Source organism: Colletotrichum siamense, assembly GCF_013390195.1.
Source record: "Colletotrichum siamense strain Cg363 chromosome Unknown KSG_Cg363_contig02, whole genome shotgun sequence".
In the NCBI taxonomy this organism is placed as follows: Eukaryota; Fungi; Ascomycota; class Sordariomycetes; order Glomerellales; family Glomerellaceae; genus Colletotrichum; species Colletotrichum siamense.
In genome coordinates, this window is record NW_023501015.1 from 6049598 (window position 1) to 6064373 (window position 14776).

The 14776-nt window shown below is 28.1% G+C and overlaps 1 protein-coding gene across 1 annotated transcript; it reads left to right on the forward strand.

The window, feature by feature from the left end:
* Positions 1-8395: 8395 nt before the first annotated feature.
* Positions 8396-10060, forward strand: CGCS363_v003581 (uncharacterized protein; the record flags this gene model as incomplete). The annotated part of the gene is made up of 1 exon (XM_036635430.1): positions 8396-10060. The coding sequence occupies one exon, from the start codon at positions 8396-8398 to the stop codon at positions 10058-10060; it is 1665 nt and encodes a 554-aa protein (XP_036499683.1).
* Positions 10061-14776: the final 4716 nt, after the last annotated feature.

Below are 14776 nucleotides of genomic sequence, written 5' to 3' on the forward strand. Positions count from 1 at the left end.
ATTATAACCTTTAGTAATAACCTTAATTTCATCTTATTATCCCCCTTCTAAATAGGTATATTATAAAGCTATTAAGTAGGTTAGATAGTAACTATTATTATTAATTTATTATACTTACCTCTTTACTTTAAGTAGTACCTACCTTAATAAATAACTATTATTTACTTTATCTAAAGTTATACTTACTTCTATAATTATTTAATAAAGCCTCACTATTATCTATAAAATAATAGCTTTTCTCTACCTTAAAGCTAGTTCCTTTTTTCCTTATAATTATATATCTTTCTATAACTTTATATTATATAAGCTTTACTAACCTTTTATAGATATTTTATAAACTTTTTATTATTATACCTTACCTTTATATCTAATATTATAAATACTAAGAGTTTTATTATCTAACTACTTACTAAGTATAGCTCTAATAAGTTTAAACTTAATAAGAGTTCATACTAATATAACTAATTAGGTAGTAATAAACTTTATATTAGCTATACGCTATAGCTTTATAAGAGCGCTAAGGTTATTTATGCCTATGCCTATAATAGTAACTATATATATAAGTTATATTAATCTTATAATATTAAGTGTTATAGAGTAAGTTTAGTAATTATTTAAAGAAGATACTAGCTAATTTTCTCACTTTTAGATCCTTATTTACCTTATCCTTTCTATTTAGTACTACTAGAACTAAGTTAAATATTATGCTTATACTATTAAGGCTAACTAGTATTATTAGCATAAGATTTTTTAAATCTTTATAGCTATAGAGAAAAGTTAAAGCTTTCTTTTAAGCCTCTATAAGTAGTTAGTAAACTTTATTAGTCTTAAGTATAATATTAAGGAGTATTATAACTAGTTAGTTACTATAAGTATTATTAAGAGCTTTACTTTTTATACCTAAATATATCTCTAGATTACTCTTAAAGTAAGTTATACTTATAATTAGTTTTATATTATACTATCTTATTAAGCTATATATTTATAGTAAGCTTATTAAGCTAAAAACTCTAGTAAGATCTATAATATCCTTAAGTAACTTAATAGTACTTTTTTGTTCTACTTATATAATAAGATTAAGATCTTCTAATAGGCTAAGTTTTTTAATATGCTTACTAACTATCTAATAATTTAACTTTCTAAGTATAATACTTATATAGTAGTATTTCTTTTATAGGAGCTTTTAAAGATTTAAAGTGCTTATATACTTTAAGATACCTATTATTATACTTTAATTATAATTTTTAAAACTATTAGTAGTAATCCTACACCCTAGCTTAATTTATATAAGAAGGTTAGTAAAGCTTTATTAGCTGTTTACTAAAACTTAATAGATATTAATAATAAAGATAAGTTATCTAAGGTATTAGAGAGTAATAAGAGTAACTTTAATAAGCTTAATAATAACCTTTATAATAGAAATAGTAGTATTATAAGTAGTAATAAGTTAAGTAAAAATAATAGTAGTAAAAATAGTATTAATAGTAATAATAATAATAATAATAATAAGGATAGAAATAAAGATAGAGATAGAGATAATAATAAATAAGGCTATTAGTAGAACTTTAGTAAAAGTATAGTAGTGTTTTCTATAAGAGTTATTAGTTAGATACCTATAGGTTTTTATATTACTTTTATAGGGTAGTTTAAAAGTCTTCTCTAGCGTTTTTATAGTTAATTAACTTTTCTTATTTCTCTATACTATTTATTATCTTATTTATAATATAATTTATATTATTACTTTTTAAATCTTATAAAGATTTATAAAGTATTTGCTAAGTATTTTTTAGGCTCCTAGGTGTTATATTTTACTAGCTAGCCCTTCTACTTCACTAAATATAGGGAGCTTTTTAGTATATCCCTTTATAATACTATATCCTTAACCTCCTATTCTTTTAGGTCTTCTTTAAAGTTTAAAAGCTATACTTTAGTAAGCTTTTAGCTATACTATAGCTTTAATAATATAATAGAGAAGATATTATATACCTTATTATACTTCTCTAGAAGTTAAACTCTATAAATATTAAGGCTTATAACTTCTATAACTAGTATAAAGATAAATTATAAGGTGAGTTTTTACTAACTTTTCATAAAGTAGAAGTTCTTCATTAAGAGTCCTATAATATCTCTAATATTATATAATTATACCTTTCTTTTAGTATTTATATTCTTAGCTTAAACCTTTATTATATATTACTAATTTTTAGCTATCTTTTAGCAAACCTCTATTAGTTTCTTAAGTCTTTTTTTAACTCTTTAGGTCTTAATTTTAATATTTAGTAAGTAGTAGTTAATTATTTAGGGATAATATCCTATAAAAGCTTTAAATAGGAATATATTAATAGTTATATATTTACTATTATTATATAAGAATTTAGTTTTAACTAGCTGTATTACTTATTAGTTATATAAGTTTTTACTAAACTTTAAAAGGTATATAGTTAGTATTTAATATATTCTTTTAGTTTAGCTATCTATTTATAAATACTATATAGTTAAGATATACCTTTCTATATCTTAAGTTTTAGTTTAATCTTATTAGAACTAGCTAGTAATTAATTTATTTTAGTTATTAATAATAGCTTTAGGTGTACTATATTTATATTTAACTTCTTAATATAAGATTCTCACTAAGCTTATAGCGTTTAGTTACTTAGTTATCACTAAGAATTAAGCTACCTTAGTTATTTAGTATATAACTATTAGAATTATATTATAAATAACTCTATTATCTTAGTAACTTTTTAGTAAGCTAGTTAAGAAGTTTAAAGAGATCTATTAGAATAAATATACTAGAAGTTCTAATATTTATAGTAACCTATATAGCTTATATTATAATATATATATCTCTTAGTAGTATAAATACTTAGCGATATATTACTATATATCCTCTATAAAGTATAGCTAATAAAACTTTTATAGAATTAGTTTTATAGTTTTATTTACCTTTATATATCTTAATCTAAGTATATTATAGTGGTTTCTTAAGATTTTATAATAGAGGGATCTCTCTTTTAAGATAATAAGTTTTCTTTTAAACTAAAAGATATTATTCTTATTAAAGTAGTATTTTTAGTATTCCTTAACGTCTTAGTAAGTTTTAGCTATAAGTTCTCTATAGAAGTAGTCTTTAGCTTATAATCCTCTAACTATTTATTTAAGATTTATACTTAATCTTAGTATATAAGTTATTTTATTTTAAATAAGCTTCTTTATTATAGTATATAAGATATACTACTTTAGTATAATAATTTTAGCTTCCCCTAAGTCCTCTAGTATATTACTATTTTCTTATAGAGTAATTAGTATAGTACCTATATATAATCTTAAGTAAGTAATAATACTAATATATATACTTTAATATAGTAAACTATTAGTATCCTCTATAAAATAGTACTAACTTAAAGGTGAGGATCCCTTAACCTTAAAGCTAGCTTTCTAGTAAGGTTCTTATATATTTTACTAAATAGCTTAAATATAAGTTTTTATAATAGCTATAGTTCCTTTTAGTTTAGCGATATATTAGCGATTTATTACTAAAAGTTAGCTAATAAGCTTAAGCTTCTTTCTAAAGGTAGATAGTATATTATCCACTTTAGAATCTTTTATTATATAGTTAAGGTGTTATAATAGTTTATCTATTAGATTAGTAACCTCTAACTTATATTAAATCTTAAAATTAAATATTAATAAGCAGTAAACCTACTATATAAGCCTTTTATAAATATCTTATATAAGTGTAGTAAGTACTTTTTTTAGAGCTATATAGTCTATAAGTATTAGAAATTTCTTAAAGAGCTCTTAAAAGTACTATACTTAGTAGTTTAGGTTTTCTATAATAATAAGAAGTTCTTATTACTTTATAGCTTAATATCTTTTTATATCTAAAAGCTTTCTTAACTAGAAGGCTATTAAGTACTAGATATTCTTATACTTCTATAAAAGTATACTAAATACTACTTAAGTAGATATATCTATTTTAACCTTAATTTTTAGTGTTAGGTTATAATACTTTAATATTAAGGTTTTAGTAAATACTCTCTAAAGTATCTTAAATATAATCTATATCTCCTCTATTTAGATAAAAGCTCCTAACTTTATATTATTCTAACTTCTTTTAAACATACTATTTATAAAAGCTATAATATAAGAGTATTTTATAATAAATTTATAGTAAAAATTATAGAAACTAAGGAATACTTAGATATCTCTAAAGGATTTTAGGACTAGCTATTTAGTAACTACTTAAACTTACTTTAGGTCTATTTTAATATTATTTTAAGTAATATAAAATCTAAGAAAATCTACTTCTATTTAATAGAAGTTATACTTCTTTAATTTTATAAATAGTTTAGTAGTTTTTAGTTAGTATAAAACTATATATAGGTTTTTTATATATTATTCCTTAGTATCTAAGTAGATTAAGATATTATCTAAATATACTATATAGTAAGTATCTAAAAGGTTTATAAGTATTTAGTAAATATATACTTAGAATATTACTAATATATTAGTAAGTTTAAATAGTATTACTATATACTTAAAGTATTTATAATAGGTTTTAAATATAGTTTTCTACCTATCTACTTTATTAATAGTAATTCTATAATATATTTTACTTAAGTTAATTTTTAAAATAAACTTTATACTAATAAGCTTATTTAGAAGCTTACTAATTAATAATAGAAAATATTAATTTTTTATTATAATCTTATTTAACTCTCTATAGTTTATATATAATTATAAGTTACTATCCTTTTTAGGTATAAATAAGATAAACACTCTAATAGAGCTAGTAGAATAGTAGATATATCTAGCTACTTCTATCTCTTAAATATATTTAGTAAGAGTTTATAGTTATTCTACTAATATAAAGTATATTAGCTTATATAGGGGTTCTTTATTAAGTTTTAACTTAATATAATATACTACTCCTTTTAGTTTAAAAACCTTTTTTATATTTTCTTTATTAAAGATATTAGTAAAAGCTTAAAGCTCTTTAAGGATACTCTTTTCTTACTCCTTACTTAGTAAGGCTTTACTTAATATATTAATATCCTTCTTATTTAGGGTTAAAGCTCCTATTAAGTATATTATATAAGTTTTCTAACTATTCTTTATAACTTCTTATATAATTACCTTAGGTTTAATAAGTAAAATATAATTATATAACTAAGTATAAGTATAGGTATTTATATATATACTTTCTCTACTTATAAAATTATTTAATAAAAGGATATCTCTTACCCCTTTAAAGTATAAGCTAGCTATAAATACTTAGTAAATCTTCTATAAGTAGCTTTAGTTATTAATTATAAAAGAAAATAAGCTAATAAACTTTACTAATAAGTATAAGCTTCTTTTAGAAGTCTATTAGTTCTAAAGCTATAATATTAATAACCTCTTTTAGTAAGAGTTTTATTATAAGGTCTTCCTATATAAAGTTAACTATAGTATAAGTATTTATATCTACTACTAATTTAACCTTATTATATGTTTAAAAAGTAATTACTTAACCTTTAATAGTTTATCCTATAGGGATTAAGGTAATTCCTAGTGTAATACCTCTTAAGGTTACTTCTATACCTATTTATTTCCTAAATCCTTAGTATTAATTATATAAGGAATAGTAATAGTATTAATCTTACCCCTTCTAAGGTTTAAATTCTTATTATTACCTACTAACTAAATATAAAGCTTAGTATAATTAGGGGAGATATATTTATACTTTTTATAATTATAGTATTAAGTTCCTCTAAGGTTAAATAGCTTATTATTAGGGCTAGATATTATGTAGAGGTTTACTAAGTAGTTATTTTAAGATAAGGTCTCTAGATAGCGCTCCTTTAGGTTTACTAATTAAGGGGGTTATAAGCTACTCTTATAAGGGTAGTTTAAGGAGTCTAAATATAGTTATTTATATAACTTAGAACGTTTAATAGGTCTTTTTATATATCTCCCTTCTATAATTTCCTATAGCTTCTATATATAGAGAGTAATAGTATATATATTAGTATAATTAATATCTTACTTAAAAAGCTTATCTTTTAGGGTCTTTATAAAGCCCTAAAAGAATATATAAGCTTTTATATTACTTATATTCAGCTTACTAAGGGCTTAGTTAATAGACTCCTAATAAACCTAATATATAATAGGTTTTTTATTATCTTTTTAATAGCACTATCTTAAAGTATTATAATAGTTCTATTCTTAAAGCTTAAGCGCTATATACTACCTTCTTATAAAGATTCTAAAATCTTCCTATATAAGGTTAACTTAATTCCCTAATATATTTATAAGCGTTCGCTAATATATTTACTATTCTATTTATAAGGTATGCTCTATTATACTTAAGGCTTACTAAATATACTAGCTATTAAAATAGCTAAAGTAGTACTTATAAACCTCCTCTATTATAATAAGCTAATCTTCTCTTTCTATATTAATAGATTTACTAATAAAGTAAGCTATATTATAGTTTAAAGGTTTCTTATAAACCTTAAGTAACTATTTAGTAAGCATTTAGTTACTTAATATAGTAGTAATTAGCTTATACTAATTAGCTATTATAGTTATAATCTATTATATTAATACTTAGCTAGTAGCTTTATTTAGCCCTCTAGTTTAAGTTAGCCTATTAGCTATAGCTATAGATATCTAGCTTTATAGCTTATCTAATCTATAGGGAGAGGTCTTATATTCCCTATTCTCCTATATATACTTATTATCTTTTTAATAAGTATTTAGAGTAAGTAGCTTATCCTTTTTAAGACCTCTAACCTCACTTAAAGTATAACTTCTTACTTCCCCTTATTAACTTATATTATCCTCTAATTATTTACTAAGGTTATTTTCTTTATATAGGATTATATAAGCTATTTTACTTAACGCTTAGTAAATACTAAGTATAAATCCCTTAACCTAATTAGTAAGTATTACTTAAGTGCATAGCGCTATTATTATTACTAACCTTCCTAAAGTAAAATAGAAGTAAAAGAATTATAAAGGTATTTAGGGGCTATAAGCTATAATTAGGTTAAACTAATAAAAAAAGTACTTAAAAAGTAAGTATAATATTACTATACTACTTTTATTTATTTCTTCTAAGATCCTCCTCTTTAAGCTTTTTATAAGTATTTATTAATTCCTTACTATAGAGGGCTTTATACTCTAAACCTATAAGCTTCTCTATCCCTTTAGCCCCTATTAACTAAACTATCTTTAAGGTACTCTGCTCTATAGGCTTAGACCTTTATATAAAGATAATAACTAAATAACTTACTTAAGCGTTAAGTAACTAAAATAAAATATTTATACTATAAAATTATAAGAATAATAAGAACTTATTTAGTATAAAAGAATTATAATATAAGTTATATAATAATAAAATAGAGAAATAATTAGTAAAGTATAAAATAAAATACTTAGTAATTAGTTAATATTACTAACTAATTATAATTACTTTATATACCTAAATAATTACTTCTAAATAGATAAAAAATACTATTTAGGATTTATATATAATATAACTTAAGTTTAGTTTAAAGTTAGATTTTTATAGCTTTTTAGTAATTAATTTAGTATTTATTTTTAGGATACTTTTAGCTTATTTTTACTATAAATTACTTATTAAACTTAAGATTAATTACTTTAGTTTCTAAAAACCTAATTTACTATAGCTTATAACCTTTAACTCAGACTATAACTTAGTATACTGTTAGAACGTATTAATCCCTAGCTTCTATTAGCAGACCCTACTATTAGATAGCTAACTATAATACTATTATTATCGTCGTCTATTATAATTATCCTCATCAAAGTTACTAAGTGCATAGGAAGTATAGCAACTGAGACATATGAAAATTAAGCGATCTCTTAATTACTTGGCTTCACTGATTGTGAGAGGAAGCTTGGCTTGGAACTTGTTGAAAGCGTCGCTGGCTTAGAAGTCTATAGATGATGGTTGAGATAACGAGTACGTAGGGTTGCTAGTTTAGGGATCAGATGGCACCTGTGTGATGTCTTGACATCACTAAAAATAAAGGGGTGGCTTGATCCCAAGCCTGAGATGCCAATCATACACATACCTAAATGCAATGTCATATGGCTGCTCGGCTTTCCCATGCTTGACCCTCCTGTCTTCATCAATGTAACCGAGCTACGGATGACCTAAGAATGGGCTGATGAAATGTCACAATTCACGCTTTTTGCTCTGGCAGGGGTGATGTTCTCTGTCTGTTACAAACCTTAAAACTAGTCATGTGCAGTTGCGGGTTGTTTTACCCCAACTGTATAAGACCTCGGGAACCGCATCAATGCCGACCTGAGCAACATGTTTTGACCCCTCATCCTAGATTGTCCATCTATTTCGAGGACCCGACGAGAAAACAGAAAAATGCAGCTGACATATCCTGATATTGTCCGAAGGCTCTACGACCTCGAGCGTCTTGCGGAACCGCCCGAGGCGGAGGAGCGCGGTGGGTGCATGTCGAGCTATGACCGTCGCTCTCGGTACGACCCGGACACCGACACCTACATCGACTGGGATGCAAATGACGATGGCCGAGGCATCATCCGCGAGGAGGGAGAGTGGGTTGTTGCTTTCGAGCAAGAAGGCCCAGGAGTCATCTGGCGAACATGGTCTGCGATGCCTGACATGGGACGCATCCAGGTCTTCATCGACGACAGAGACAATGAGAAGCCGGTGCTTGACATGCCTTTCCGAGATTTCTTTGATCGGTTTCAAGGCATGCCGCTCAACTTCCCCTCAATTGCACCGACCCTGTCACGAGGTCGCAATTGCTTCATCCCCATCCCCTACAACAAGTATGCAAAGATTCGTCTTGGTCCCGGCTGGGGAGCATACTATCACTTCACGTACACCAAGTTCCCTAAAGATACGGAAGTGCCACGGTTTGATGGGAATTTTGACCGAGAGGCTTGTCTTGCGCTCGCCGCTGCTGATCGCGAACTCGGCCAGCGTGGATGGTCCGCACTCCCACGATCCAAAGATGACACGTTGGAGACCCTCACCGTTACCATCCCACCTGACAAGACACGTGCCGTCCGGGAGATCATTGGAAACAGGGCTATTACTGGAATGCGGGTTGTTCCGTTGGATCTTCCAGAGTCTCACCAGGAAACTGCTCAAATCTTACGCGAGCTGGTTTTCCAGATCATATGGGACAACGACAAGACCCCCAGCGTCTGGGCACCACTCGGAGACTTCTTCGGAAGTGTTCCTGGTATTCAGACCTACCGTTCTTTAACCCAAGGGTCAACGGACGGTGGCGGCTTCTACAGTCACTGGTTCATGCCGTTCTCCGACCGTGCTCTGCTCAAGATTACAAACGATGGGAAGAAAGAGGCAAAACTCTTTTTAACGATCTGCCACCGTCCGCTGGACAAGTCTGCAAAGGACATGCTACGGTTCCACGCCAAGTGGCACCGAGATGCATTCCTAGAGCGACCCATCAGCCAAGGGAGAGACATAGACTGGCCACTCCTTATCTTGGACGATGGCCCTGGTCGTTTCTGTGGAGTGCAGATGCATGTCTGGAATCACTGGCAAGAACCAAAAGTGCCGGCCAAAGACTGGTGGTATGGCGTCGGCGGCGAGAAGTCAATTGACTGGTGGTGGGGAGAAGGAGATGAGAAGTTCTTCGTTGACGGTGAAAAGTTCCCGTCGACCTTCGGAACAGGGTCCGAGGACTATGTTGGCTATGCGTGGGCGGCCGAACCGCCCTTCCCAACCTTCGACAGTGCCTACGCTTGCCAGCCCTACGTGGAACTGGACGCCAATGGTCACACCTCTGTCTGTCGCTTTCACGTATGCGACGATGTACCGTTTCACAAGAGCTTTGAAGCGTACATCGAGAAGTACAAGCCGAACAATTGGGGGCCTGGGAATGACTGTCTGTACGCCGTGGTGGCTTACTGGTATCAGAGAGCGGGGGGTTCGGATGCTTACGAGAGTGTGCCTATGAAAGATCGCTACGTCGATCGCCTTGGGCAATCCGATCACTCGGGCAAGGCGAAGGATGGTGGAGAAGAGTTATAAAGGGCTGAATGATGCAGGATTTTGGAAGTAATCGTATGCTTCTCCTTGATTGATCCAAAGTAGTCAGTGGATTACGACGCTCCTCTCTTCCATTTGCTGTCTTACTCTTAGTGCCCTTCAAACTTTGGAGTTAATACTTCAGACTTTATTATTCTCGCCTGCAAACGATGTAAGCGCAGGCCGGTGGGCGCACTTACAACGCTCTCAGAAGACACAGGGCGGGGGCCGGGAAACTTTAAACTCCGTGAAGTGGGTGGCCTGTCCTGGTCACCATGGAAGCCTTGAACGCTTTATCCGTCGAAGCATCAATATCGGACTCGGTTGGGTCGGCAGAGGATATCTACTGTCAAGTTTTAGCACGACTCGGTTTCCGAATGACGCTCGGAATCGCGTACTAGCTTACGTTGCAATGATCCCACCGCAGATGAGGGCGCCGTTCAGACGGTTCTCAAGATGAAGACACCATTGAACAGATGATGGGTTTCATCCATCACCCGTACCATACACACCTGTCCAACGTTCTGGAACCTGGAGTCTCACTGACAGGGGTTGGCCTGCTCCGCATAGCCAAGTGAGGAACAAGCTTTTCAACGACGACCTAGGTGACGCTTGTGTGACGGATAATAGCCGCGCGGATAGGGCCTTCTAGGCTTAGCCTGGGAGCGAAGGGGAAACAAGGAGCGCTTCAATTTGTCAAGGGGGCTCTTATTTCACACCCCTCCTGCTAGCCGGCGCACCCTTCGGTGGCTTGACGCTGAGGTAATCACTGGCGATTGGCTGCTTAGGAAACTCGCGATAGTTCTGTGTTACTGTGAAAACACTGTCTCTATCCTACTTTCTGCTACTTACCTGCTAGCTTACCCTCTGCTGGCTGGCCTTCCTTCTGCTTCTAAGGCCTCACTTATAGAGGGCAGGGCTGAGGGCAAGCTAGCAGAGGGAAACCCAGAAGGAGGGCAGGCCGGAGGGTAGAGGCAGCGCTGCCGCAAGTGCAAGTCACTTAGCAAGTAATACAAGCTAATCAGCTAAGTTAACGCTATCGCTACCACCTAAATAAGCAATTTATTAGCCCTTAATTAAATTATTAGATTTAATATCTTATTTATAAATAGATCTAATTAATAAGAAGCTATAGATTAGTTAGCGCTTTATTTATTTTAGTATATATAGTTATTAAAATATAATACTATTATTAATATTATAATATCTCTATATCTAATTAATATTCTATAAACTACTCTTAAAATATTAGATTTTAAGTAATCTTTTTAAAACTTTCTAAAAAAGTAGAAGTTATTATAATAGTTTAAATAGTATAAAAAGTATTATAATTAGCTATTTTTTATAAAAGATATTTATTATTTTATATCTTCTTTATTATTTATACTTATATATTTATACTTCTTATAATATTAATTATTATTACTACTTCTTTATTTATTACTAATATATATATATTTTTAAGTACCTCTTATATTTAAATTTTAACTTAAATTATAGTTATTTATACTATTAATACTTCTCTAAATCTTATAATTAATAACCTATCTTATATTATTACAAATAACTAGAAGTATATAGTTAAAAAGTAGTTATTATAAAAGTAAAATAAAGGTTAATTAAACTAAATTTAGTACTATAGCTACTTCTTTATTAAAGTTATATAAAGCTAAACTAATACCTCTTTCTAAAGTTATTAGTAATATAATATAAAAAGAGCTTTATAGCTATTTAGTACTTTTATTATTATTACTAAATAAAAGTATTTACTTTAATATATTATTTTAAGTTTTTAGATTATATAAATTATACTTTAATAATACTAAAATAGCTATAATATTTATAAAATCTCTCCTCTATTAAATAAAAACTCTAATAATATTACTTTTACTTCTTTATTTTTTATATAATACTATCTCTATATAAAAAACTTCACTTTATTAATATTAATATCCTAAAAACTAAGATTATAACTTTTAAAAACTTCTATATTACCTCTATTATTTCTATTAATCTACTATTTACTTATTTTAAAAATATCTTCTTCTAATAAATCTTTTAGTACTATAATATAGAAGTTATTAGTAAAGTCTTATAAAACTAAAACTCTATTTAAAATTAATTCTAAGATTTCTTCTAATATAATAAAGCTTTTATAATAGCTAAACTCTACTTAGTAATATTAAAAATATATTTATTATTTAATCTATAATCCTTACTTAATATTTATACCTTTATAGTAGTTATTAATTACTTTATTAATAATAAAAGTACTTTATAATTATATCTTTTAGCTTTCTTTTAATATTATAGAAACTATAATAATAAAAACTTTATAGAGATCTTTATTAGCATTATTAATTAGTATTAAATTTAAAACTATATTAAAATAATAATTACTAATAATACTATAAATAATAATACTTATTTTTAAGTTTTTTACTAATAAATTAACTTAAAAATAATAGAAATAGATATTTAAGCTTAATATATATAGTATTATAACTATATCTTTAATCTTATAGCTTAAGCTTTCTTATTTAGTAAGGACTAAAAGATTCTTAAAGTTAAATTAAATTACTATTAGCTTATAAAGTAATATAATAAAGATTTAAAAATATAATAATATTTTAAGCTTATTAACTAGCTTTAGAATATTATTAAGTTTATATAAGTTTCTCTATAATAAATAGAATAATACTAAAAAGTAATAATAGAGATTAATAATAGCTCTAACTTTTAAATCTTCTTTAAGTTATATTAAGAAGTTTAGCTTATACTAAATAATAATACTTATTAAAATAATATATATTTAATAATTAAGAGGGTTATAAAAAAAAAGAGATTTAAACTTTCTTATTAGTTAATAATAATAATAAGAATATTAAATAGTATATATTAAAGTTAGACTTACTTTCTACTAATAATTAAAAAGTCCTTATTAAGATCTTAATAATCTTTAAGCTTTTTTATAATTAAATAAAGTAGTATAAAAGCTAAAGTATTAATAATAGATATAGCTAACTTTAAGAAGTTATAATAAATATTAAATACTTTCTTTTATATTTCATTAACTAAAAGATATATTATAATATTAATATTAATCTTAAAGTTAATAATAATAATAAAAGTACCTCTTAGCTACTATAGCTATTTTAAAAGTATACTAACTAAGCTTAATACTATTAATATAATATTTAAACTTTATTTACTTATATATAAAAAAATTAAATATTATTAACTTTATAATCTATTTTATAATTTAAAACTCTTAATAAAAAGTAATAAATTTTCCTCTATAATAGTATTAAGTAAGTATAATAAAAGCTTTTTAACTACTATAAGTTTCTTAAAGAGTTATTATTATTTTTTAATATAATTATTTTATATTTATTATATAATATCTTATATCTAAGAGATATATAAAGTAAAGATTACTAAAAAAGATAGATTAAAAAAGCTCTAAGTATTTTTATAAAGTACTTTAACTAATAGTATTATTAGTTTAATAAGATCTTATTATTAAGTTAATAAGCTAATATACTTCTTATTAATTTTAGTACTAAAAATATAGAAAATATTTATTATTAATAATAAATTAATAGCTAATACTATTAAATATTACTTTAAATAAGTAAATTTAATCTCTACTTCTATTAGCTTTTAGAGATTACTTCTAAATTAATATAATAATAAATAAACTATATAAAAACTTTTTTAAAACTCTCTTAGTTTATTATTAATATTTTTACTATATTAATAATAATAGCTAACTATAAGAAAGTTTTTAGTACTACTAAGTTAAGCTTTTTATTATAGAAGTTTTTAATAATACTAAATACTATAGAGACCTTCTAACTAAATAAGAACTAACTAAAAAAAGAAGTAATAATACTTTAGAATTACTTTAAGCTACTAGAAGTATTATAACTTTATTTACTTATTACTTAATTAAGAAGTAGTAATAATATTATTTACTATAATATTTAACTTACTATACTTATAAATTAGCTAATAATTAAAGCCTAAGAAAAAGATCACTCAGTTAACAAGTATAGGGGGCAAAATTGACTTGATTGCACTTGCGGCAGCGCTGGGTAGAGGGCAGAGTAAGCAAGACTTACACAACAGCCTCTAGTTAAGCAGTTCGGCAGCAGACTTCACACATGCCTAGCCACACTCCAGCCACTGAAGGGTGCGCCGGCTAGCATGAGGGGTGCGCCGGGGAGAGTGGCCCTTTGTCAGTTGCTCTGGAGAGAGCAAGGATGAGCCTAGACGCGTACAGTGAAGCGGACATATCCAGTCATGAAGGTTTGCCGTTCGCCGAAGTCATGACAGAGAAGACGGGGTGAGAGTTGTGGGGGACGGACATTTTGTGAAAGGGCCGCTCAGCCAGACGGGATGGACGGAATGCGAACGTTTCAGCAGAAAAGTCAATATCATGAGTTGAACCCCAGCTTGGTCTCATTTCTGAAACGGTCAAATGTACATCGACATTTCCCATCAACTTGCGATAAGACTCAGCCCCCCAACTCAAGTCCATATACCCTTGACAACGAGTTGACTGGCCAGTTCCTAGTTCAAGGTTGCGGGCAGGAGGATGGAAACTTCGATTACGCCAGCAACCCTATCGTGGGCAGCGTTATATAGAATGAAGGACAGCATGCAGAAACTATCTGTTGCTGCCTCTGGGCAGGAAATTTTATCCCTCCACATATG